The 26,906-nt window shown below is 24.3% G+C and overlaps 1 protein-coding gene across 3 annotated transcripts in view; it reads right to left on the reverse strand.

Annotated features, from left to right (window-relative positions):
• Positions 1-6,036: 6,036 nt before the first annotated feature.
• The window catches only part of LOC129607905 (uncharacterized), a 115,094-nt gene continuing 94,224 nt past the window's right edge, over positions 6,037-26,906 (reverse strand). For all 3 annotated transcript variants that reach the window (XM_055519172.1, XM_055519166.1, XM_055519157.1), the window contains exons 12-15: positions 24,896-25,304; positions 13,090-14,219; positions 9,073-9,282; positions 6,037-7,504 (exon numbers count right to left, since the gene is read on the reverse strand). In XM_055519172.1, the coding sequence (XP_055375147.1) occupies positions 7,407-7,504; positions 9,073-9,282; positions 13,090-14,219; positions 24,896-25,304 (1,847 nt within the window). In that variant the 3' untranslated portion in view covers positions 6,037-7,406. The remainder of the gene's footprint in view (positions 7,505-9,072; positions 9,283-13,089; positions 14,220-24,895; positions 25,305-26,906) is intronic.

Below are 26,906 nucleotides of genomic sequence, written 5' to 3' on the forward strand. Positions count from 1 at the left end.
AGTAAGCAAGTAACAAGATATTTTCTGATATATCCCGCTTATTTATAGTTCGTATGGTCTTAATTTTTGTATAAAAATAAGCGTTGGTTATAATACAATTTGTTTATGTATTTGCTTTGCGCACAATGCTTTATACTTTTGTGTCTTTTCCATAATACAACCGCTCGTATTGTATATACAATAAAAGATATTAGGTTATGGTATCAATTCTCACTGATACAAAAAGTTAAATACACTCTTTTTCAGCATGATGTCGAACAAAAATTATGTTTGGCGATCACATAGAGAGATCAAAAGGCATCTACCCCCAAAACTTGTTCCGTTTATTTTAATAATATAAATGTTGTAGGACTATATATAAAAATACTGAACGAAATTCTGGTCCTTGTTATGATCGGCGAAGCGAATGAAATTTTTGACGAATATGAATTTTTCGTTCTTAATATGATTAGCGAATTCGCCTTAATTTCAGGCGAATGCGCTGTCCAATTTGTCGAATGAAAATTTTGTGTGACTTGGCGAATGAAACCAAAAATTAATATAATGCATTTTTTTTATTTGATATTATAGCATTTATAGTGATATATAATCTAAACTATCTTGTAAAGTAAGTTCATAAAATTCTACAAATTATTGTAAAAAATATTGATTGTTTAATATTAATTTAAGCGGTAAGAAAAACGAACCAAAAACAATTCGAGCATTTAATTAAATTAATCGAGAACAACCCCGCAATTGCTAAAGGAATAGGAAAATTCAATTGTTTTTGCAAAAAAGCCAAAAGAATGTATATATGTGTGGTGTTAACCTCGTTATTTTCAGTAGGTTTTCTGATGTCTGATTTTGGATCTGGCGAATGAAAGTATTCGCCAATCATAATTTAAAATGTCATTCGATTCACTTCTTAGTGGTTCACTTCGCCGTTCATAATAAGGGTATATATAAAAATTTTAATAAAATTTTCCAAGTTTTAATTACTAATCTGATTAGTTTAATTTTGTAACCCAATCTAATCCGATAAAAATTATACGTCGAAAAGCATCTAAATTTATTATTCAAAGTTTTAATAACATATGTCTTGCAATAACGCAGGAACACTTCATGATTTCACATTTCATATGGATAGTGTATCCTACATAAGGTTAGTAACTAATTCAAGTTTTTCTGTTGAATTTGTTGAACCGATCAATGTTTATTTAAAGGAAAGAATTTTCAGTCAAAAAGGCTTAAACCCTTAATAATTTTTTGTACTTTTTCGCATCGTTTCTTTGTTTGATATTGTCTTTTTACACATCTTAAATGTCTGACTTTTATGAACGTATTCATGTACTCTTTTTTATATATGGACTGTTTCCATTATGAAAAATGATGAGAATAAGGCTAACGTTTCAAGATTGTTCACATCTAAGTAATAAACTTTCAGATCTTCACATTTTCTACTATTATTTATTCTGATAATTTTATTTATTATTCTTAAAGGTGATTATTTTACTTTTTTGTGCTTTCTGTGAAATATTGTAGTCGAAAATATTATGGTCACATATTTTGTTTTTTTATTTTTCCTAATTTCTTAAACTTTTATTTGTACATTCTAAATTTGTCGGTGTATATTGCATATAGGATCAACACAAGGATCCCAGTTATCGACTTTTGAAAATTATTAAAGCAGTATAAGGAAGTTTTTGGCAACTCTCACAAAATTTCACTTTCCCGGAAAACACCTTAAATATTGAATATAGGGGTAATTTACTATGAGTTTTTCAATAAGTGATTAGTGATAACAAGACAAAATATAATTTAATTTTCGTGAATGAATAATATTTCAAGATTACACCAAAAGTGTAAGCATAACTGGTACCAATTTTTCTTAGGCACGATACTGAAAATAAAAAAATACACAATTAAATGTTTAGAACTACAATTTTACATATTTATTATATTACAAGTATAGAAATTTTATAATGGAATTTAATTTGGGTACCTTGGAATTGCTCACATTAATTTTTTTTCATCTTCATTTTTATTTCATATTATTTTTATTTCTCTAAATATTTTATTATTGTTTTTATATTTTTGCTTTAATTAACCATAAATCAACGAAGGACAGAATCTTTTTTACCAAACATCCTTGAAAAATATCTTAATAAGCAAAACATTAAGGCTCAACAAAAATTGTATATGTATAACATTGAATTAGCGTGAGTGAAAGATAGCGTAGAGAAAGTTTAAAAATGGAGAAAAGGAATAGCTAAAAAACAATTTTTTTTTTTAATAATTTTTCTTAAGTGATTTATGAAAAAGCTTAGAGGAATACATCACATGGAAATAATTTTTATATTTTTGCTTCCGTTTTCCGTTCAAAATTAAAAGTAGAAGAAAAAAATAAAGTAGAAAAGTTAAGAGAAATGAAAATAGCATTTAGCTTGTAGGGAAGACGTATAGTACTTGTGCTTGTGCTTCCAATGATAAATTTTTATTAAATTCCTTTTTGCGTAGCTGACATACTATATACATACATACACATTGTGTTGTTAATACATGTACATAGATATATCTCCCCTTGATATACAAGATTCCTTGTAACTATATTTTTGCTTGAAATTTTCAACAATCTTAAAGAATTTTTAAAGAAATTTTTTAGTGAAAAAATCAAATTTAATTTTAAAGTTCTATTTAAATTTTTGGTTTAAATATTTTTTCTTTATCATAAAAATATTTCGAATGATAGCAAAGTTGCGTTCTTCTTTTTTGTAATATGAGGAGTAGGAAATTTTTTAATAAGTAAAGAAAAAATTCGTGTTCAAAATGCAATATAAAAATATTTTTTCTCTATATAAACTTTATAATTATTAATTATCAAAATTTTTATATTTTGGTATACTCGCCAAAGTTTTTAGTAGTAGTATAGTATTAGTAGTAGTATTAGTAGTGGTATAGTAAAGTAGTACTATCAGTAGTATTATTAGTAGTATTAGTAGCATTACAATAGAAGTAGTGACAGAAGAGCGCTCCACGCGAGTACTAGTCAACTAAGATGTTCATTAACAAACTAATACAACACATTACACGTACACTCCCTAAAACCATCCGACTTCATTTATGAATATCAGCTGGTTCCTCGTCATGGACACCTCAGAAAGTAAATCTGGACAGTCGAACGCGAATTTTCTCAGATATTTACTTATCTTCCACAAATATTTCCTATTGTTTCGTGATAATAATCATTAAATAATTTAAATATTTTTAAAATACTTAAAATACCGAAAAATTTTTAAATGCTAACAAAAGACTGATGTGGTTAGCATATTGGTAAATTCTTAAACGTCAAATTTTACAAAATCTGAGTTGTCTGAGTTTACGGATACTCTACTACGTTTTTACTCTCAGTCAAAGTTTAAATTCTTAAACGTTTAAAAAAAGTCAATTAATCGTCAAAATTGTAGATTTTTTTTTTTACATGCAGACAGTCTGACGTAGTAATTCAGTAAATAAATTTGATGTGTTGAGTGACTATCATTACGTTAAAAATAATATAAAAAATATTTTTATTGTTAATTTTTAATATGTAAGTATAAATTTATTTTAAATCTAAAAAAAAATTTTTTTTTGTTTTGACGTTTACGGATGATCAAAATTCAAAGTCAATTACGGGTAAAAAGTTTACTAGATTTCTGTCCGTAAAAGTTTTAGTTTCAGACAGTTTGCAGACTAAAATCAAAATTTTGACGTTAAAGAATTTGCGGTATAACTGACTGTTATGTGTATTGTTTGGTAAAGTGAAAGTGTTACAGAATGTTATAAAAATGCCTTTCAAATATTTCTTTCCAATTTTTAGGGCATTAGTAAGCTTATAGTTAACATGCCTAGAAAAATGAAAATTTGACTCTTAGTAAAGTTTCGCTTTGTGCTACCTGAATTCCTTGAAATGCTCGCCAGTTAGGTTGGGTAACAACCAGAACTCAAATATCAAAGTTTAGTCCCATAGATATGATAAATGTAATTTCGGCTGCAGTTTGGTTTCCGAGCCCTGATCATTCCAAAAAATTCAAATGTTCATTGTTTTAACAGTACAAATTTCAATATTAAATTTCAAGGAAATTGGTTGATTATTTCTTTTAATATGGCCAAGCACGAAAACTCAGGTATATTATGACAATTTATATAAGGTTTCTACTGACTATATTCAAATATGAAAATAAAAATGCGTGTCCTTTTTTTTTTTAAATATTTTATATATAACAAATTGTTTATTTTTCCCTTAAATTATTAAAAATTTCATTTTTTTCTTTTATTTTACTTTAATTACATTCATTTTTTGTGTTCTCCTTTTTTATATAATATATTATACAAATATACAGTTATATATATTTTTTAAGTGTTACCATTACATATACGGTCATAAATTACAATTGTTTGCCTTCAATTTCATGTACATGTGCCGTCCATGTTTGTATATATATATATATATGCATGTATGTAACGCTCTATTTAATTTTTTTTATTTTAATTACAATAATATTGTATTCCTTTTTTATTATTTTTATTCGAATTTAGTTGATTTTTTTTTCATTTTTTAGTATTTAATTTTAATATTTATTACAATAAAAAATAAGAAAAAAAAAGAAAATTCTTTTAGTTTTATTTTTACATTTTTTGTTTTTTTTTTATTTATTTTTTAAATTTTAAAGTGAATAACATTCACTTAGACTTTAATTAAATTAATGAAGTTTTTTTTTCGTTTTTGTTTTATTTTTTCTTTTTAGTTTTACATAATGTACAATTAAATTATATTAAACTTTGGTATGAATTTAATTTTATATTTTTTTAAATTTTTTTTTATAAATACAAATGTGAAGATTTATTTTTTTTTTGTTTTTAATTTTAATTTTTATATTAAAAAATATACGATAATAAACGAAAAACAATAAAAGGATAAAAGGTTTGTTTGTATAGTGTAAATGCTTTCGGTTTTGTGTAATTTTTTTTTTTTCTTAAAGTTTTCATTTTTATTTTACTTTGTATTGCCTTCGAGTTACAATATTAGGGATTAGCTATTTTATTAAAATTCCACAATATTTTTTGTTTAAATAACACCTAAATGCTGAGCAACACGCTTTATAACAGTCTGACCATAGAAGCTCGTTTCAATGAAACTATTTTGAGTTTCAATACTCGTATTAAAGATTTGAAAATTTCAAATTTTCAATTTTTTATAATTTTTAAGAGATTTTTTGAGACAAATTTTCGCAATTATTTTCTAGCCTTTTCTACTAGACGCGTCACTTTTATGTTTTTATGTTTTATTTTTTACTGACTGTCACATTTTTTTGGCATTCTATGTCTAGCGAAATGTGATGTGACAGAAGAAATAACTCTCGAAATTTTTCGATGTTAAAAGCTTAGAAAATTGTTTTTAAATAAAGTGGTGACAGAAAAAATTATAAATAACAGAAAAATGGTAAATTAGAGAAAGAGGGATGTTTTCGAAATTTTTTTTTTTGGTTTTGTTTTATTAAAATAGAGGCAAAAGTGATAAAGAAACTTAAGAAAATGAATTTTTATACCTAATCATACTTATATCTTTTCTATTTCCTTTAAATTGTATTTTTCAGCAGCTTTTATATCTCCGTTGACAACAAATAACAATATACACTATTAAATGTGATAAAAAAAATGTGATAATTTAAAAAAAAAATAAATATTGAGACGCGCGTCTAGAAGAATAGCAAAACTGTCACCTCACACATTTTTATATGCGTCGCGTCTAATAGAATAAGCCTAATAATTTTCTTGTTAAACCTTTAAAGGCTAGATAAGTTGGCTAAATTTTTCAAAAAGTTTAATATGTCATATTCTCTCTATATATTGTTGAGGTAAAATATTCTATTAGCACGTTTTTTTAGAACATGATGTAGCAAATTTCATATACATAAATTTAGTATAAAAATGAAGTTTATTATTCGACAAATAAAATCCAAATATTATATACGGATATTTAGCCATTACTGTGCTGTATTATTAAACAGTATTTGTACTGTAAATTAAAATATTAAAAATTCTGCTTTCATAATTAGTTTTTTTTTTAAAGGTACCACATTTAAAATTGATATAGTGTTAGAAAATCAGTCATTATTTTAAATTATTTTGCAAGATTTGACAAAAAAAGGTGCATGCACAAAATTTATGACTATGTTTATTACAAAAATTTTCACTAAGTACAAAACTGAGTTATTCAATATGTTTTTTATCGAAATGTATACCAAATACGTAGGTTTTTTGACACTAGTAGGTTACACAACATTAAAGAAAGAATTTCTTTTATTGATTTTAATGTCGAAAATTCGAACTTACAACTTTTTTCTTCAAAATCTACGTGGAATGAAGATAATGTTCGTTGGTTTAATCCCAAATTGTCTTAACCTTTTGCTGTTATTTAACTGTTATTTTAATGCAATAGTTACAAGTTTTGTTTTAATAATTTTAATCAAAAATATTGAAATAAAAATTTTGTTTTTATTTAAATTTTTATTTTGTGTTAAGTTCTGCTCACTGTACAGGTTATACAAGGTTTGTTGCTCTTTCAATTTTTTTTTTCAATTTATTTTTGAATGTTTTTTTTTGTTTTAGTATATTTTGTTTGTTTGTTTCTTTTCTTGTTTTTTTTTTGTTTATATCACTCTTATTATTAATAGAAAAATAAACTAATATCACCTCAATGTATGAATGTATATATATGTATATGTATATATATATATATTATATAATTTGTTTTATTTTACACATACAAGTGTATACACATATACATACATATGTACATGTATATTCACTTTTTATTTCATATTTTTACATTTTTTTTTAATTTTTTGTTTTTTTTTTTTCTGTGTAAAATACTTGCTTTATTGATTTCTATCTATTTAATTTTCTTTTCTAAGTTTTTTTTCAGATTTCCTTTCCTTTTGTTTCAAGTTTTTAATTTTTAAGATTTTTTGTGTTTGTTTCGTTTTTCTTTTTTTTTTAATATTTTCAAGAAAAATTTTTTTGCTTTTTATTTTATTTTTCAAATCATAAGAAATAATAAAATAAAAAAGTCAATAATATTTTTGTGTATGTAGTAGTTATGCAAAATGTTGAATAATAATTTTAATTTTCCTTTTTTTTTGTATTTTTTTCTTGATTTTTTAATTTTTCTTGTTTAGTTTTTTTGGATTTTTTCAAAATATATCATAAAAAATGCAAAATTAAATTTTACATAATGAAAATGAGAAACAAATTTGTAAATTTACGAAAAGAAAAAATTATTATTGGAAAAAAAAAATTAATAAATATCTATGTATTTTATTTTATATAGGCTATAAATGTAATAGTATTAGTTGTTAATTAGTATTAGTATTCAATATTAAAGTATGTCATCTATTAGTGAACAATATTGTAGATCCAAAAGCAATTATAAATAAGAATAAGTTTATTGATTGAATTGTTGATGAACTAGGATCACCACATTTTCCTGTAAAAAAAAAACAAATAATGAAAAAAACAAAATATTATTATAATTATATGCGTGCGTAATCAATTTTCAGAAATTTCTATAAATTTAAATTTACAAGAAATTGAACAAAAATGAATTGAAAAATATTTATAAAATTATTTTAAAATTAATAAAAATTAGATAATTTTTTGGTTTAAAACTGTATTGGGTGTAAATATTTGCAAAAATTGAGTAATATAAAAAAATTAAATTCAAGCGTAATTGATATGAATTCAAAATTTAACCCTGGCAGTCACTAAGAGTGTAAATAAGAGCAATTTCAATAATATGCAAAATAAAAAATAATTATCATTTTAATATTCAATAATTAATAACTAGTGGCTTCTAATTGAAAAATTTGTCTATTAACCTACTAAAATTTATAAAATGTTATTTAAACACAATCTGTATACAGTTAACATGTTTTTTTTTCGGAATCCATTCATTGCGACCAGGGTATAGGGCTGATTTCCAAACATTTCGTTCAATGAATGTCATATCATCTCGAATGGCCTTGACGAAGCCTTTCCAATAACACGCTTTCCAAATATATTTGATAACTGTCTATTTCAATATAACAGAGCTTAAGAAAATTTCTTGTGATTTTCAAACCGACATTTTATCCAAAAAATGTTTTCTTATATCGTCGCGGATTATTTTAAAATTTTCTAAAATTTCATAGCTTTTTTTCAGATTTGCGATTTTTTAATGAGAAAATCAGGGTGTGATATGAATGATAATTGGAAAAATAACGACTCTCAAGAAAACTGGATTTACAAAATAGATATTCTCAACTTGGCTGAATCTCCATTTGTTTTTTTTATGGTAAGAGAGAAATGCTCTTTTGTTTTGTTTTTATTGAAACAGTCTAAAATAATATTTTTTTATCCCTCTTAAGTGTTAAGTGTTAAGAAATTTTTTTGATTTTACAACTCTTTCTGAAAAGGTTAAATTCGAATTTCTGATTTGCTACCAATTAAGTTGAAAAACATTAAAAGATGAACAGTATTTGAGATTAATTAAATTTTATTAAAATAATTATTTCCAAATTGAATCTTTTGTTTGTTAATTTTTTACATTTTAAATAACACTCAACGTTATGAAATGAATAAGATGAAAAGAAATTCGAAAATAAGAGAATTTAGTTTTTCCAGTTCTATGAATGTTCCTACTAAAATTATTTTTCTTTCATCGTGTATATATTTGCAACTTTTATTGTGAATTTTTCTAAATTCAAAATAATTCTGTATAAATTTTTTTAATTATCTTAAATGCAATAACAATAATTAAAAGGTATTATCGCAACACTTAAAATTCCAATTACAATACTAAATTCCCTTTAATAGTTATTTACACCTTTATAACAGGTTAAACACATTCAAAACAAAAACAAAAGGGAAAAACACTCTTAAATGAATGTTTTTAATACAAAATAAAAAAAAATGTTTTAAATAATTCACCATTCTTTCCCCCTCTTTTTTTTAACAAAAATGCAATCGAAAAAAAATAAAAAAAGTTTTATTATTTTTTTTTATTTCTAAACTTACCAGCTTTTTTAATAGTTGCTACCAAATGGTGTTCTGGTGGTTTCATTTGGCCCCTAAGACATGAATCACCAACAATCATTAGTTTCGTTTCTAGGTTACCAGCCCCTTCTTGTGGTTGATAAGTGATACAGACCGCATGTGAAGTAGCTGAATTTTTTGCTATCACGTACACAGTACCATTTTCAATCCAATGTCCATGACAATAGTATACTGTTACAATAGTAGAGCAAAAATTAAAAAGAGAAAATGAAATGTACTTATATAATATTAAAAAAAAATAATTCTAAAGAAATTATTTTTGTAGAAATTGCTAAGGAAAAACTTAATGTACAAAACAAAAACACAAAAACAAACAAATTCTTTTATTATTCTGTTTTATTTCCTCTCCCTCTCTATGCATCATATTTTATTTTCTCTTTATTCTTTTATTATGAAAGTAAAAAATTTTGTAAGTAACTTCAAATAGAATTTTTCAATTTCGCCTTTAATGCCAACTTGCACTCGAGACAAAACAGAAAATTTAAATTTTCGCCAAAAAAAATGAAGTAACTTCGGCTATTTTGTTTCAAAACCTACTTAGTACATTTAGAAAAATAGTAAAATTTGTTGACGTTTCTATCTAAAATTGATGTGATTGACATTTCCTGCGAACGATTATAAATTCGACATCCACAGTAATTTTGTAGGATCCTGACTATATTCTTGTAAAACAGGCTCCCATTCAGTATTAATTATATTAAATGAAAAATTCGTTAATATTAAGAGGAACAGTTTTGAATAAAAAATTTAAAATATTTTCTTTATCAAAAATTTAAGCATGTTTTACATTATATTGCCTCTATTGCTAGAATTCAATATTTCTATATTGAATTGTAGCCTAACTTTAAAATTAGTTCATTTCGATTAAGGTTCATCGAGTTGAAAATAAAAAACTTATGAAATCACCCAGTATAAATAAATGCTTTAGTTGATTTTCCAATTTTTAAAATTAGGTCAAAATTTTTATAGTGTGCAAAAAACACTTATATACTTGCATATAGTTAACAAAAAAGAGAAAAAAAAGACTAAAAAATAATAACAATAATTGTATTTTGAGTCCACAGAGCTTTGGCGAAACTGACATTATTAACGTAAATGTTTATTTTTTTCTCTTTTATTTTTCTTGTCTTTTATGCTTTGCTATTTAATTTCTTGTTTTATAATACTGGTGAACTAATTTTCATTCCTTCTGGTGCATTAAGTAAGTTTCCCTATACCCTTTTAATATGTTGAGTAAATATTGTAAAAGAGTGTATTTTTATAATGTTTATACATACGTCGTATTTGCATTATAATGAAACATTCATGCATTTTATATAACTCAGCACATATTTAAAAAACATTTTTTACAGAGCTTGTATATTGCATGTACATAGGTACATATAAGGCAATGTGTTCATGGATTATTTTTACTCTGCTTGTACTGAATTTAACTAGAAGTTTTTAAGGAAACACCAACGTTATATTTATGTTTTTGAGCAAAAAGTAAAACGCAGACATACGTACATAATGCAATAGATGTTTTTTTGTTTTAAAAAAGCAAAACCAATTTCGAAAAACTTAGTGTGTAAAAGTAAAAAGGAAAATTATTTAAAGCCATTCGGTTAAAACTATATTCAAATTGTAAAGGCAAATTTAAAAGTTTTTATCCCTACAATATTCGTATGATATATAAAAGTAAAGCTTTAATAGAAAATTTGTCCAATTATAAGCTTCTTAACTTGAGAATCATCTCTGAATAGAGACGAGCATAGAATTTTGGATCCTGTACCTATTTGGGAAGAATTATTAAATTATTACCAGCTGCAAAAGTCAAACAGTTAAAAGAAAACAAATTGAAAAAGTTTAAATTGACAGTTACGGCGTATCACAAAATGGAAATGTTCGTAAGTTCACGGAATACCGTTCGTACAAAGTTTAATTCTTGCCACTTTCTAATAACTTTCGCCACATTAAATTTACATAAATCCACACAGATATTATGTAGGATTCTCTCATTTTAAATTAAAAAGTGTAAAACGAGAAAAAAAAGACAGAATAATATTTTTTATAAAAAATAACACGAAATATCGATATAATTTAAAAAAGTGCAAACAAATCAATGCCATTATTTCAAAGGTAATAAAATTTTCCTTTTACTTTTCCCTTCATCATATTCCCTTTTTAGCACTTTTCCAAAAAAGTGCTTATTAGTTTCACTCTGTCCGTCCGTCCGCCCGTGAACATGTTATAAAACTTCTACATCCTTGAAGATAGAAAGCTGAAATTTAATATGTCCATATATCTTTTCTAGAGGCTTATTTCAGTAGATGATTCAGTAGATTTTTACGTACCCACCCAAAACCCTAAAAATGCAATTTTTTAAGTATTTGTTGCAATGAAACCATAAGCATTTTTCAAATTTTGCAAACGCAGAAAGCCAGCGGCTTGCTTCTCCTATCGCGGCATACTATAGTCAAACTTTAAAAGAACAAAATGGCCGTTTAAATTTACCGTTATCTAAAATCTGTTTTTTCCAAATTTTTGAGGTCGTTTTTCTTCTAGACCCCAGGTTGTAGGAGCCTGAAATTTCAGCAGCTTTTAGACACTAATAAATAGTTTATTTCATTGGAAAAAAATTTTTTTCCATCTCCACCCCCCTCAAGTTATCGCCTCTTGAAATTTGTAAAATTTGAATTTTTGACGCCTTAAATTTCCGAAACCGCAAGCTTTTTTTTCTGTAAACGCAAAAAGGTATCGGTAAATTCCATGACATTAAAAAATGTAATTAATTTTCTTAACTCATTTTGTTAACCCGTCTTTAAATTAATTTTTGTTTGCATAAATGAAGCAAAATGACTGCATAAATCGTTCATCCTATATTTATGCAATCCTAGAAATAGTTTCGTATATGAATGAAAATAATTTTAATAGTGTGGTAGGTACGAGTATACATAGACTGTATTTAAAAGCAGTATTTTCATTTGTTTAAGGGAAAAGTGCTACAATACAAACCATTGGTTTGACCCAACTTTATTTATATTTATGTCGTGTTACTTTTGTTTATAGAAACTGTATAATATTTTTTTTTTGTAATGGTTGAAAATTACCGTCATTATAAGTTAAAATGAAAGAATTTGTTATAGTTTACTTACATTAAGTTCATACTAACTATAAGATTTAAATATTGCAAATTTAATATTTAAGTTTTTTAAAATAGTTTAAATATCTTAAACTTTTTTCTCAAATAACTAGAGAAACCTTGATGTCAAAAAATACTTCTGTGTTCTAGCATATTGTAAGTAAGAAGTAATTAAAAAATAAAATAAAAGACATATTAAGAACTGAAAAAAAAATATACTTGAAAATATTAAGAATATCTTTGGCGTTTGCAAAATTTAAAAAATCATTGTTCACTTCTTAGAAAATCAACGATTTTGGAACAGCATTAAAGAAGAATATATTTTTTTATAAATCATCGTAATATACAAGGAAATAATATGCAAGGATTAAAATTGGTAGTATCTAAGTGTTCTATAACTTAGAATACTTATTTAAAGCAAAAGGTCTTAATAACTTACTATTTTTTGGTTTTTAAGTTTCATCAGGTTTAAAAGAAGTGTTGTTTTATCGATAATATGCATCAGTATCAGTATTTAAAATTTATTGAGATCAAACAAAAAATTTATTCGAAATAGAAAACTAAAAGGAAATTGCAGCAAAAAAGTAATTTTAAACAATTAAAATGCACAATTTTGTCAACCTTAATTGTTAGAGTAAAAAAAGGCAATAATTTCAATTGAATTGCTATACCATACTGATTTAATTATCAATGAAATTTGATTAAATTAAAAATTCCAATTATGTTCATTTCAAACCCCATATATATATTACATTATTATGTAATATGCATTTATACCATAAAGGAGATTATATACTACTACATACAATAACAATATTATTTACATAATATGTATATATATGTAAATATGTACATACCTTCATCACCTTCTAAATCACACTGTTGTTTTGTTTCAACTTCAATAACATTTTTATCATCGTTACAACCAATCGTAAAATAACGTTGCTCTTTATAATTGACAATACAACCGGGTGTATCGCGACGACTTCGTTGATTTAAAATTTCAATTTTCGATTGATGTGCATTAATTTTAACTGTTAATTCATTATCATTACTATTGTTATTATTATTATTATTATTTTTAGATTTTTTCTTGTTATTATTATTACCACTATCTTTATTATCTTTATTGTTACTATTTGATAATGATATATTGGTATTTGTTGATGATGGTGATGATGATAATGGTAATTTTTGTGATGACGATATTATTTTTGTTGATGATGGTGATATTGATAATTCTGATAAACTTTCGTTTTCAATTTCATGCCTTCGAGATGTTTCTAACATTTTCAATGATTTTTTCATTTCAATAAAATCTTTAATTAATTTCTTATTGAAATGAATTTCTTTGTTATAATGATTATTGCTATTGGCATTTGTTATAGTTGTATCATTATTATCATCATTATTACTATTATTATTATTATCATTATTGTTATTATTATTATTATAGTTATTTTTATTAGTATTTGAAATTGACAGTTCATCGGTATTTACATTGATCGGTATTTGAGCAATATTAGTTAAATCTGATATTATTGTTGTTGTTAAATCAATTGATGGTGATGATATTATTCCATTTGATAAAATTTCAATTCTTTCATTATTATTTTCTTTTAATATTTGAAAATTTTCCTGCTCATGATTTAAATCAATTCTATTAAATAATTTTGTTTCTCTTTTACGGCGTCGCCGTCGTAGTCGTCGTTGCTCCTGTTGTTCATTATTTAAAATATTTGTATGTAATTGTCGATAGTTTACAATTGTACCGGAATTTCCATTTATTTCTATTCCATTTTCATTATTTCCATTAAAATGTTTCTTATAATATGGTAATGATGATGCTGACGATGATGATGATGACGACGATAACGATGATGATAAAATATCAGCTTCTCCAACAGCTAATACCAATGGTGGTTCAAGTGGTAGGGTTGGTAGTTGAGTAGTTTCGTCGGAATTTTGAAAACTAAATGTACCATGTCTGGAATTTTAAATGAGAAAAAAATATAAATATATGTATTTCTACTGTATAAATATATACATATGTATATAAAATTAAAAAAATAAATATGTGTACAGAAAAAATAAAAAAATGGATAGAAAAAAGAGCAGTACAGGATAATATAAAATTTTCTACTCTAATTTATTAAAAAGCTATAGTAAAAAAACAGAACATTTCTTTTATTTCGCTTTAGTTCGTTGGTTTGAGCAATGGGAAGGGTTTTTTAGGGTATCAATGCTTATTATATTTGTTATATGTTTGTGTAGGCTAGCATAAGTACAATATTTGTTTCCCTTTATTACAAAAGTAATTCGTATATTATTTTTAAAAAATTCCCTTGCTTTTCTTCTCGTCCCTTGATTTTAACTTTTAAAAACAAGAAATATTTCGTTTTGTTTTTGAAAAATATAAAAAATTTGCAATTCCAATTCAAAGAGATTTTAATTATCTTCGAATCTATGATGAGGCAAAAATCTAGGACAGCAACTATATTTTTCTGTTTTATTATTTTGTATTCATAAATGTGGTTGTTTTAAAGGTTGTTCATGAATCATAAGAAATTGTTTAAAAAATCTATTGTATTACTCTAAGCATTGTTTTATTTTGTAATTTTTTTCTGAAGATTTCATCAAACACTGCAAATTAAATTCTAAAACGCAAAACAACTTCAACTCTTGCATCTAATTAATTAAAGCTTGGAATTTATATCTCCTTTCTAAAGACCTTTCGGCATTTCATAGGAACTTCAATTCTAATAAAAAATAACGGCAGAACTGGAATATTCAAGTCGGAAAATGAGCATAAATGAAGATTGGAAGATTAATAAGACTGGAAAACATAGAAAAGCCTCATAAACACATTGAAACAATGACAAGATGACAACATAAGTTTACGATTCGAAAAATTAAGAACTATTCGGTAAACAGAGTTCTATCGGAACCGAATTATTCTTCATACAAAGTAAGCAATATTATACGATCTATTGCATATGTTTTATAGAGCAATTATCCTATAATTATACCGTTCAACTGAAAATATTATTCATTTTTAAAATAGTACTAATAGGATAGTGAATCTAAAATATTATGCATTATTTCTATACATGTATGTATGTATCTTAAAAGAAAAAAGAAAATATAAATGGAAAAAAATGAGGAAAATAGAAAATGACAGCTTTATTAAGCATCCTTCCCGTTTTTTAAAATAATATTCCATTTGTACGAAAAACAAATAAATTACATTTTTTCTATTTGTATGTATATGCATAAATAAATATGTATATATGTACGAAAATAAATATAATGTATTTGAAATATTTTTGTATAAATTTCCAAGAAGAGTCATTCATTCAACAAAAGAATTGAAAATTTTTTGACAAATTTCAAAATATTGTGATGTTTCAGACAATTTTAACATTATTAGAAATGTTTTTTTTGTGTCTTTGCATATATTTTCTCAGACATATTTATTTTAAGCACTTACATATATACATACATAATATATATGTATTTATTATTTTATATGGTATTGTGTATGTAAATTAACATGGAAAATTGATTTTCGTATTTTATAAAGAATAAAAGGAAAAAGAAGGACTCATTTTAATTTTAAAGTTTTTTTTTTATTTTCAGACTTGTAATGCTCTTTTATTGCATTAAAATTTGGGTAATGTAAATACTAAATTCTTAAATAATTTAACAAGAATATTAAGATTGACATTATTAAGTTAATATATGTATAAATTATTATGAATGACGTTATTAAAAGATTTAATTGGTGTAGTATAATTTGAGTTCTTTGCATTTACAGATTATAAATATATGTATATAGTTTAAGTGTAATGGCATAATATGTTTCAAATTATGACTGAATTAAATTATTTTAATTGGATAACATTATTTTATAAGAATTGTCCAATAAAAATGCTTGTAAACTAATTTGTAAATCATTTTGAACGACAAATTGAAATCATTTCTGGAACAAATTTTAGAATGCGAACTTAAATTTAAGTTATTTCTTATCTACAAAGAAATTCTCCTATTATTTTTTAATAAAAAATTAGTCATAAATAACTAATATTTTAATTATTACTTATTATTATTAATTTTTATTTCATATTTCAAAAAGTAATTAGGTTTTTATCTGCTTTTATGACATATCCAAATTAAAAGTATTAAACCAACTCATGAGACCTCGTATTTTTGCGTCTAACAAGCTGGCATTCCAGACTAATAAAGTTTTAATTGTAAGTCAATCGAGCTGTCGTAATACTAAGGTAATGCGATGACGAATTCTTTTATTGGGTGTCTATTCTCTAGTCTTGCGTGTAATACTTAGAGTTTTGACTTCTGAAAAACAACTTAAGTTCAAAATTCTATTTAATCAAAATTTTGAAAGTATAAAAAAGTATTGAAAAATATAAATTCCTTAAGAAACATGAAGTTTTGGCTCACTCCATCGTTGACTCGTTTAAATAATGAAACTAAAGATTCTAATTTTTAAAAATATTCTCATTTCAAAATTGATTATATTAGAACATTTTTCTTATATGAGGCGACTTCCCAGTAAAATTCAATAAAATATTTAAAATGTTCTCATTTTTCTGTCTTTGGCGTTTCAATTTTATTTGGGTTTCTATTCTTTCTTTAATCACTATTTTATGAACATTTTTATTAAAGAAATCTTTGTTTAGCCATTCATTTATTTTTTACATTTTCATTTTCAATCACCAAACAACAATAAGTATGGTATTTCTAACAATAGTCCAATTAAAATTTTTTGAACTTCTTAAAAAAATGAATTTTTTTGCCTTTGTCTGTAAATTTTATAGACCCAATAAGTGCGTGTTGTTTACCACTTAAGATTTTAAACTTTTAATTTTTTAAATTGAATAATTAGGAGATGTTCATAAACTGTCACTTCGCAATTACATATGAGATAATTTAGAGTTGCTAAAATGGATCAGCATTAAAAATTTTCTGCAATAAAAATTTTAAAAGATTAATTTATAAGCTCACATATGCAATTGTGGGATATTCATGCAATTTTAATGCAATAAATAAGTAATTTTGAATTTTTTTATTTTGAATATGCCTCTAGTATTTAACCTACAATGTTGCAAAAGCGAAACATCTTACGAATTGAATTTCTGGCTTATAATTAGGTATTATATTATAAACGTTCCATTATATTGCAAAACTAGGTATTCTTAATTCTTTTATATTTATATTTTTTCTATTCACAATATGAACAAGTTCAATAAAGTTTTCTATGCAATTATAACGCTAATTAAATTGCAAAAAAAAATGAAATTAATTTTACATTTACCCATAAAAAATACTGAATCGAGTTGTACTAATGATTGTTATTAACTAATACAAGTTTATAAAAATCTTAACAATCTGAGACCTATCGCACAATGTAGGTATTGTAACATTTCGTACTTAAATTGAAATATCCAAAATATACTAACAAATTGATAATAAAACTTTGTATATTCAAAATATTCTTGTACATATACAATATATATATATATATATACATATAATTTTATATTATTTTCACCGTTACAAAAATTAAAACTATTGCTTTTCTATGGCGAGACAAAATGTAAAATGAAAATCTATTTAATGTCCTTTTAACAGTGTCCTTTTAAGATTTATTCAAAACAACATCAGCACACTTAAAGAACTAAAAAAAAAGAAAATCTTGCATAATGATCACATATTGTCAGAGTATCGGTCCCATAACAAAGTTTTAACTGAACAGTAGATGACGCAAACAACGAAAAAATGCAATAACAAAACAATAAAAACATTTTATTTCTTTTCTTAAATAGTTTTGTTAGCGATTCTTTTGAAAAATATTTTAAGAATGACTGTGTTGTAACAATGATTCGTGTTACATTAAAATCTTAAATAATAGAAGAATGTTACCGCATATATTTGGATGTTTTTGTCTGAAAATTTTATATGTTTATGCGACGAGAATTAATTTTCGTGAAATATTACGTAAAACTTTAAGAATTCTATACATAAATCGTGCTTTCTTCAGTATTATGAGTTCAACTAATGAACATTAAGTTTATTGTTATACTGGACGACATATTTGTTTTGTGAAATTATTGTAAAATTGTAGAATAGCCAAAAGTGTTGTCCTTCGAAAATTTATTTTATGATTGAATTTGCAGTTAAACAATTGTGTTGAACGCTATTGGAATACGAGGTCTTAAGAATTTTGCAATTTTCTCATCCAAATGCATAGTAAAATTGAAAATAGTTATATAATATTTAAAAGTAAGTAACTTTTATCTTTCTTCTAAAACTTTGCTAACAAAATTTATATTGAATCTAACTTTCGAAGTATCTGGAATTTACAAATTTCACAAATAAATCTGTAAAACTTTTGGTATATTATTACTTTTAAATGATTAAAGTTTAAGCAAATTTTCCATTAATAGAATTTGGTAACTCTCACGATATTATGACCACCCACAGATTGTCTGCATCAGAGAATCCGCAAGATTATGAAACATTTTTCCATTTAGAAAATGTGTATATATTATTATTACTGTTGTTGTTGTTATTTTGTTTTTAAAAGGGTTCTTAACTGCAAATGGTGCCAAAGTAACATTTATTCTTATTTTGATTTTCATTATACATACACACTTTCTCTTTAGAAGTGAATGAACTACATTATGATGTTGTGCTACAGTAATAAAATTTTTATATAACAATAATGAAAACTATAACTGTAAACAGAAGCTTTACTATTAATAAAAAGTACTAAAGAATTTTGATGAAAAAACGGATTTTTTTTAAATTTTCATTTTTTATCGTTGTTTTTGCTTTCTTTATTAACATTTTGCGACAAAAATTTTATTCTTCATTTTTTTTTATTTTTCTTGAATTAGAGTTGCAAGCAGTGATTTTATTATAAAAAACTTTCAGAAAATATTTTTTATTCCAACTTATCTGAACAAAATGTAATTAGAAATTTTGTTGGTACAATATTGTGCTCGCTTATGATTGTAAGATGACATAAAATAAATTTTTTCGAGTTGTTAAAAAAAACATGATTTCGCAACTTAAGTACCTTTTTCTTTTGAAAAACCAAAATATTACATCCATTCAAATAACATTTCTTCCGAAATTATATGTCATGTCAAAATTATTCAATTTGCAATTATATAAACAAGTTTTTCATTGCATACATATGAAATTAGAACCAGTAAGGGCATACCAGTATGAAAATCGAATAATAAAACGTTCTTTTAACTATTTTAACAATGTTTAAGTTAAGTGTTTCTGCTGAGTGAGATAAAAATACTAAAACAAAACTGATTCAAACCACTAGTAAAAATGAACAACTGTAATAATTTCTTAGACTTTTTCCATTTGCTATTTAGAGTTTTTCATATAAAAGTAATATGTTTTTAATCATTACAAATTTACTTACTAAAAATTTAAATAACTTTAATATAGCAGATTTGAAAATATTTAAATTTTATTTAAAAAATTTAATAAAATTTTGTTTTACAAATATCCTTTTTAAGTTGAAAACTTAATTTAAATAATTTCCGAAAAAAACCAATTCATAATCAGTAACTTAATATTGCTCATTTCTTTGTTTTGTATAAATTATAGTAATTAAGACTGAAATTTGAAACTCAATATTAATTTTACTAATTAAAATTTTAAAAATCATTTTAAACACCATACAACTCATTTGACACAAATAGTTTAAATTTTAGTTTAAATTATCGATTCGGCTTGCGGTTCTAACTTAATTTTTACGAAAGTTACCGTTATTGTATTATATGGTTTACTACTCGCTCCATATAGCAATCAAATTAAGCTCCAGTTAACAGCTAATTTTGAAAACAAGATACGGAATAATTTGTTAAGATTTCAAGATTAATTTAGTCATATAAGAAAATTGTCGTAAGAATAGCAAGGTTTTGCTATGAATAAGCTACTTATAGCCCCATAATAGTACCAAAAAATTAATTTTTAATGTTAGAACATTTTTATTGCATTTCAATAATTTCAGTTAGTTTTAATATCAAACAAAAATATTTTAGAGCATAAAACATTACAACCACATTAAGTTGTTGAAAATACCAACCACTTCAGCCCGAATAAATATTTTACAGAGTTTTTGTTTAAATAAAGTAAAAAATTTTAGAAATACAATAATCTGTCTAAGTATATAAGACAGTCATCTTGGTTATTATCCGGAGGCGAGTAAACAAAGACAGAATAATTCCTTTTATTGTTTACTTTCTGACTGAATCCTGTTTCTTTTTTTAAAACTTTCCTATTTTTTTCGATAGTTTTTTATTGAATTTTTTGTCAGTGTTGTAATAAATTTGTATTTTGCTTTTTATTTTTTTCAATATCCTTTCACATATCATTCCATTTATTCGTACCAAATACATTTAATATCACAGATGAGCAAATGAAATTTCACTTTTTTATACATATGATAATAAAAAACACAAAACAAAATCTGAGCTAAGTTGTAAGTATAAAATGTGGTGGGGTTTTCGAAACGGTATATTAAAACCAAGAGAATCGTAAGATTGAAAATTTGTTACTTGCACATTTCTGGAAAAATTATTTTTATAGTCCTGACGTAAATGTTTACATTCCATGTTACCATATACAAACATTCGAATGAGTCTAAATGCATAGAAATTGTAAAGTTAAAGTTTTAATAAAAAAAAAAAAAAACAAAAATAAAATTGAAACAAAAATTTTCCCCTTTAAAGGTTGTATGTATATCCTGTAAAAAATTATTTTGGCAGTAAAATTTTATAAATAAAGCTTCTAATATGCCGGATGTTAAATAATACGAAAACAATGTAAATTACTGTTAGTGTGTGCTCTTCAATAGCCCTGTATGTATTGAAAAAATTGGTATTTTTGTTTTTTTTTTTTTTGGAAAAATTTTTATTAAATTTTTAATGAAAAAATATTAAAATGTTGAAATTGAAATTGATGGTAAGTTACAACCGAGTAGAGCAAAATGTAAAAATGAAAAAATTTTCTCATTTTCTATAAAAAATTTTTATTATAGTGGAAAATTTAGAAACAGTTCAATAGAATAACCCCAATTAATCCAATTTTGATAAAAAATAATTTTAAGCTACTTTAAAATAAATAGTTGCTTTTTAATATTGCAAATACAGTTAGTGTCACGGAAGAGAAATAATTTTGTAAATTATGAAATAAACGGCTCCGATCCCTATAGTTATTTTAATTTTTTAATTTCATTTTCGGATTCTAAGCGTGCTTTGACGACGAATTCTGCTTATATAAATTTTAATAATTAAATTTTTTAATTTTTAACACTTGCACTAACTTTTTAAATAAGAGAAAGCTAAGAATTTAATTATTTGGTTCCACCATCGACTAATATCTTACATAACATATTATAATATTCTGGAAAAAATGATTGATGTAATGAAATTAGCAATGTTAGTACTTCTTCCTCTTATATGAACATATTAAAATAATACTAGATGGTTCATTTTAAAAGTTTATTTATAGTGAATTTAATTTTAATAAAGCCAAAGACTTGGCTATTAACAAATTTTAATAAAATAATTTTACTTCCAATCTGATTTGTTGTGGTAAGACTCGTTGAATATTAAAATGGCGAAAAGAAATCTTTTTGTAAAAGTTAAATACTTAAAGTTATTATAAAAATTAAACAAGGATTTAAAATTTCTAAAATTACCCAAAAAATTTTATTTATTTTTTTTTTGTGTTTTATTTATTCATTTTTGCTTGTTATTTTTCTCTTTAATGGGCATATCAGATTAAGATTAATATGCATAAAAGTTAAAACATTATTTTTATCTCCCTCACACTCTCAATTCATTTCTTATATACTTGAAAAGGAAACCCATTACCACTCTCGTTTGACCTTTTTACACAATAAAATTTCAAAAGGAAATTATAAATATTTATATACATATTATATCAAGGATAAAAGGATTATAATAATGGCTGAAACCTTGAAAGTATATTTCACATTTTATCTTTTTGTTTTGTTTTTGTTTATGGTGTCCTTTTTCAAAAATTCTAAAAAGATTTTTACCAAATTTCTTTACTTTATAAATGATTAATATTTTTTTTTATATAAGGAAAAAAATCTTTATTGCTATACACATACAAAAACGCATGTAAAAATAAAATTGAAAAATAGTCTTTCGGAAAAAAATTCGAATTATTTCCTTTGAGCCAATTTTTTGCTATTTCCGTTTTCCTATTTGAACTACAGGAATATTTCGGTTCGAATTTTGTATATTTACGGGAAAAAAATATACATTTTTCTTATATTTTCCGGTCACATTTACTTAATCGAAAAAAAAGGACATCCCGAAAAAAAATTAAAAATATTATTAAAAATTGATGACAATTGAAAAATTCGAATCTAGAATGTGGAAAAATTTAATACTCATTATATAAGGATTTTAAATGGCAAGGCTGACCACTGGAATGGCTATACACTGTAAAATAAAAGATATATGAATATTTCTTAGCGGCTAGTACCATGCTAATAAACTTTTTCTAGGGCACATCCCGGAATGATGCAGAAAATTAATAGCTATGCCCAAACCGAATTTTACTTTCTCGAAGCCCAAAACATTATTCTGAATTTATAGTTTTCTTAGATTTTGTTTGAAGCTATAATTCACTGTTATTTGCTATTATGTAAGAAATAAAGACTTACAATTTGTGGTGAGACGTTAATTTCTGGGTGAGTAGCTATTACTGAAATTTGTATCAAAATTGGAGTTTAACCAAATCTACTACTTTCTAATAGCTTTTAGCCAACTTTGTATTCGAAATTAAGTTTCCATGTCCTATTATAAGAACTTAATCTTCAAATTATTTTGAGCTACAGTTTACATTATAAGTAGAATAAAATTATAAAAGAAGGATAATTTGTTCTTGTTCCATGATTAACCTTAAATTACAAATGCAGTGACGTTTTTTCCGATGAATTTCTGTGAGGACAATGGTAGAAATACACAAAATCGACTCCGGTATTTTTAATTCAATTGGTAAATTAATTGTAGTTATACATAATCATATATTTGATATAATTCAATTTTATTTCTCTTTGAAATAGTTTAAAATGAACTTTTAAGCCTTCGTAGTCTATAATCCAAATACGAAATACAAGACAAAAATAAACAAAATAATCTCAATTCTCTTACAATCATTGTGAATCTTTTGTATTCGGATAATACAGAAACACATGTAAATATATATATATATATATATGGAATTAAGAAATATGGTGGAGTTTTGTACTAAAATAAAGCTAATGACTTTCTTCAGTCTACAAATCAAATACGAATAAAAATAAAAAACAAAAACGAAATGTTTTGTACCAGGAAAATGAAATACGCTTCACATAAATTAATTATCCTTTTTTCTGGGAAATTTTTAACAACACACAGACATTTTTTAATTAAACAAAAATTCTAGTCGATTTTCCTTCTCTTTTCTATTTCTCTTTTTACGATTCTCATTTATAGTTTTGCTTTTTTTTTTGAAAAAATTTAAAAACGTTTTTCCTTCATATTTTAATTCTTTAAAGTACAAAATTCACGATATAATTTTGTGTGTACAATATCCTTGATGAAATATCCTTGAAATTATTTTAATATTTTTGTATTCATTCAAAATATTCTAGATGAGTAAAACGAAAATTTTAATTTTTGTGTTTCTTTTAAAATAATTTTTTTTTTTGCTAATAGATTGCGCTGCCGCTATGTAAAAATGCTAGTTTGAATTATATAAAATCTATATACACACATACATAAAATGTGAATATCGATTTAAAAATTGTATAATAGCTTTTTTAATAACTTAATTTGTGTGCATTTTAACTGGACGTGTGGTACAATAATTATTAGTCTAGTATTCAAATTTTTTCAACAAAAAACACATTTCAAATAAATACAGATACATAGCTCAATTCTCTAAATTTATTTTATTTGTCGAAATATCGATATCTCGGCCTGAGTTCCTTTTGATTCCGCTTGTGGCAAGTCTATTGTATTTCAACTTTGGTTGTTAAAAGAATAAATTAATTAATTTTTCAGGGAAGTTTTCGGGAGCTTCCTCTAAAGCCGATTTTATGTTATCATTAATTAACATTACGGTTATCAATAACGGACTGCCAGTTCTTCATCCTTTTGAACTGTTTGTACTCGTACCGTTCAAACAATTAAAATCATTCTTTTTTTCTATTTCTTCCCCAAATTCTTCCATTTTTTCTAGCTGTACTTTTGTATTGCATTTCATGGTACCACAAACTATTGAAGTTACCATTATTATTGTACATGAAAACTAAAATTCGAGACATAAAAATAAAAACTTAAGCTTTTTTTAAAATTAAAATGTTTGTGTTTGTGTAGATATATGTACACATACAAGGGAAATGATTATGTAGTTGCAATTAAATATTTAAAATAGAAAATATATACATAAATATAATATTATTGCAGTATGTATGTGAAAATAAAATTATTTTGAAATGAGAGATGAAAAAAAAAAAAAAAAAAAACTAAACTATACCATTACCTAAGAAAATGGCGTATTTAAAACAGAAAATTTCAATTAGCAAATTACCTTTTAATTCCCGTCGACGGCAACAATGATGATGATGACGATAACAACGACGACATTGATATTGATGCTACCGATGATGCTATACCGTTTGCAGATATTGATGTTGATGATAAGGATGATGATGATGGTAATATTAATGATGCTGATGAAAATTCATGTTCAACATTACGTTTATTATGATTATATATAAAATCATGTTCTCGTTCATATAGTTGTTTTTGCTGCTGCTGTTGTTGTTGTTGTTGTAGTTGCTGTTGTTGAAATAGCTGTATATGATGATGATTATGCTGGATATGTCCTTTATTATTGTGATTACGTTTATGTCTAGAGATTTTATGCGGTGGACCAATAGCACCATGTAATTTATATAAGCCTTCTAATGGGCATGTATGGTCAGTTGGCTCATTAGCTATATAACAAATATAAAAAAGAAAAAATATGAAAAAAATTACATACGTATAACAATGATTAGAAATAAAAGAATACAGCGATTTTATTATATTATAACAAAAATATTTAATATTTAAATTTTAGAATATTTTGTCAGTTAGACGGTGAAAAATAAACGCATTTAAACGATAGAATAAGAGAGATAAAACCAGAAGAAGAGGATTTGTGAACACTTAAAAATCTACTTTTGTAAAGAACATTATGTATTCAAAATATTTAAATTAATTTTATTACATTCATTCTGAGGTAGTTGTAATGTAATTCAAAACATAATCGATGTTATAGTTCGTCTGGAAAGCACCGAAAAGGCAGAAAGTCACTGGATCGTAGACACTTTTGTATATATTCCTATTGTTCTAAGAATATGACAAAACGGTTGAATCTATTTTCGAAGCTTACGTGATCTGTCCGCGAATTAGGTTCAAAAATAATTAAAAGTTAAATTTCAAAGATAATAATTCTAACAATCGCCATAAATTCTCAAAGAATTTCTACATAATTTTTACTCTTCTCAAAATATTTTTATATTTTAATATTCAAAGTTTTCATATTAAATTAAAGAAATCTTTACAAAATAAATTTAATTATTTTAAATTAATTAAGTTGCCACATATGAAGAATAATATTTTGTTACTAAAACAATTAAAAAGTTATGAAAAATTTTGATAAAACTGGAATATTTTATTTAACATAATTATAATTATAATGATATTATATAATAAAAACAAGAAATTACAAAATACCTAACATGAATTTTCTAATCATATTTCAAAATATCCTTTTTTTTTTACTTGTGATGTAGTTACTCATTTAATTTATTATCTCCTTATAATCTTGTTATATAAATTTACAACATAAGTATTTGTATACACTTTTACACAATTATATACATTTTATGTAAATATATATGCGTATATACTTACATATGTAGTATATTTTATTTTAATGTTTTCCATCTATAATTTTAGCTTCAGTAATTTTTCTGAACTTTTATTTTACTTAACTTTTTATATTATTTTTTGTCACATATTGACGTCCATATGATATATATAAAAATTTTAGGATAATAATTTTAATTAAAATATTTCAGTAAACATAAAGAGTTATGCATTGGGTAAATACATATGTATATATAATTTACAAATTTTCTAAAATATGTCATAAAGTATGCTGAGGCTAAACTGTGAATTGAATTCAACTACTCCTTACGAATTCTGTTATAAACTGTTGGAAATTTTTTAAGTATGAAAAAATTTTATTTAGTTCAGTTACAATTTTCAATAGGATGCCTAAGTTCCATTTTAAAATCATAATTCAGTATGATTTTAAAATATTTTTTAAGGTTTAAAAAATCATATAAAAATATATTAATTGTATTAATCAAATATCATCAATTTATGCGAATAAGAGTTCGGAATTTGCTTATAACAAGGCAATACGTTTATGAAATATGGTACAAATTCATAGTAATTTTCTGCTGCCCCATAAGATATGCAATATATTTTAAAATTTTATTCAATTTGCAGTGTTTTTTTTTAAATTCTTATCATATTGATTGTAA

The sequence above is a fragment of the Condylostylus longicornis genome, unplaced genomic scaffold (assembly GCF_029603195.1).
Source record: "Condylostylus longicornis isolate FDR11 unplaced genomic scaffold, ASM2960319v2 ptg000004l, whole genome shotgun sequence".
Taxonomy (NCBI): Eukaryota; Metazoa; Arthropoda; class Insecta; order Diptera; family Dolichopodidae; genus Condylostylus; species Condylostylus longicornis.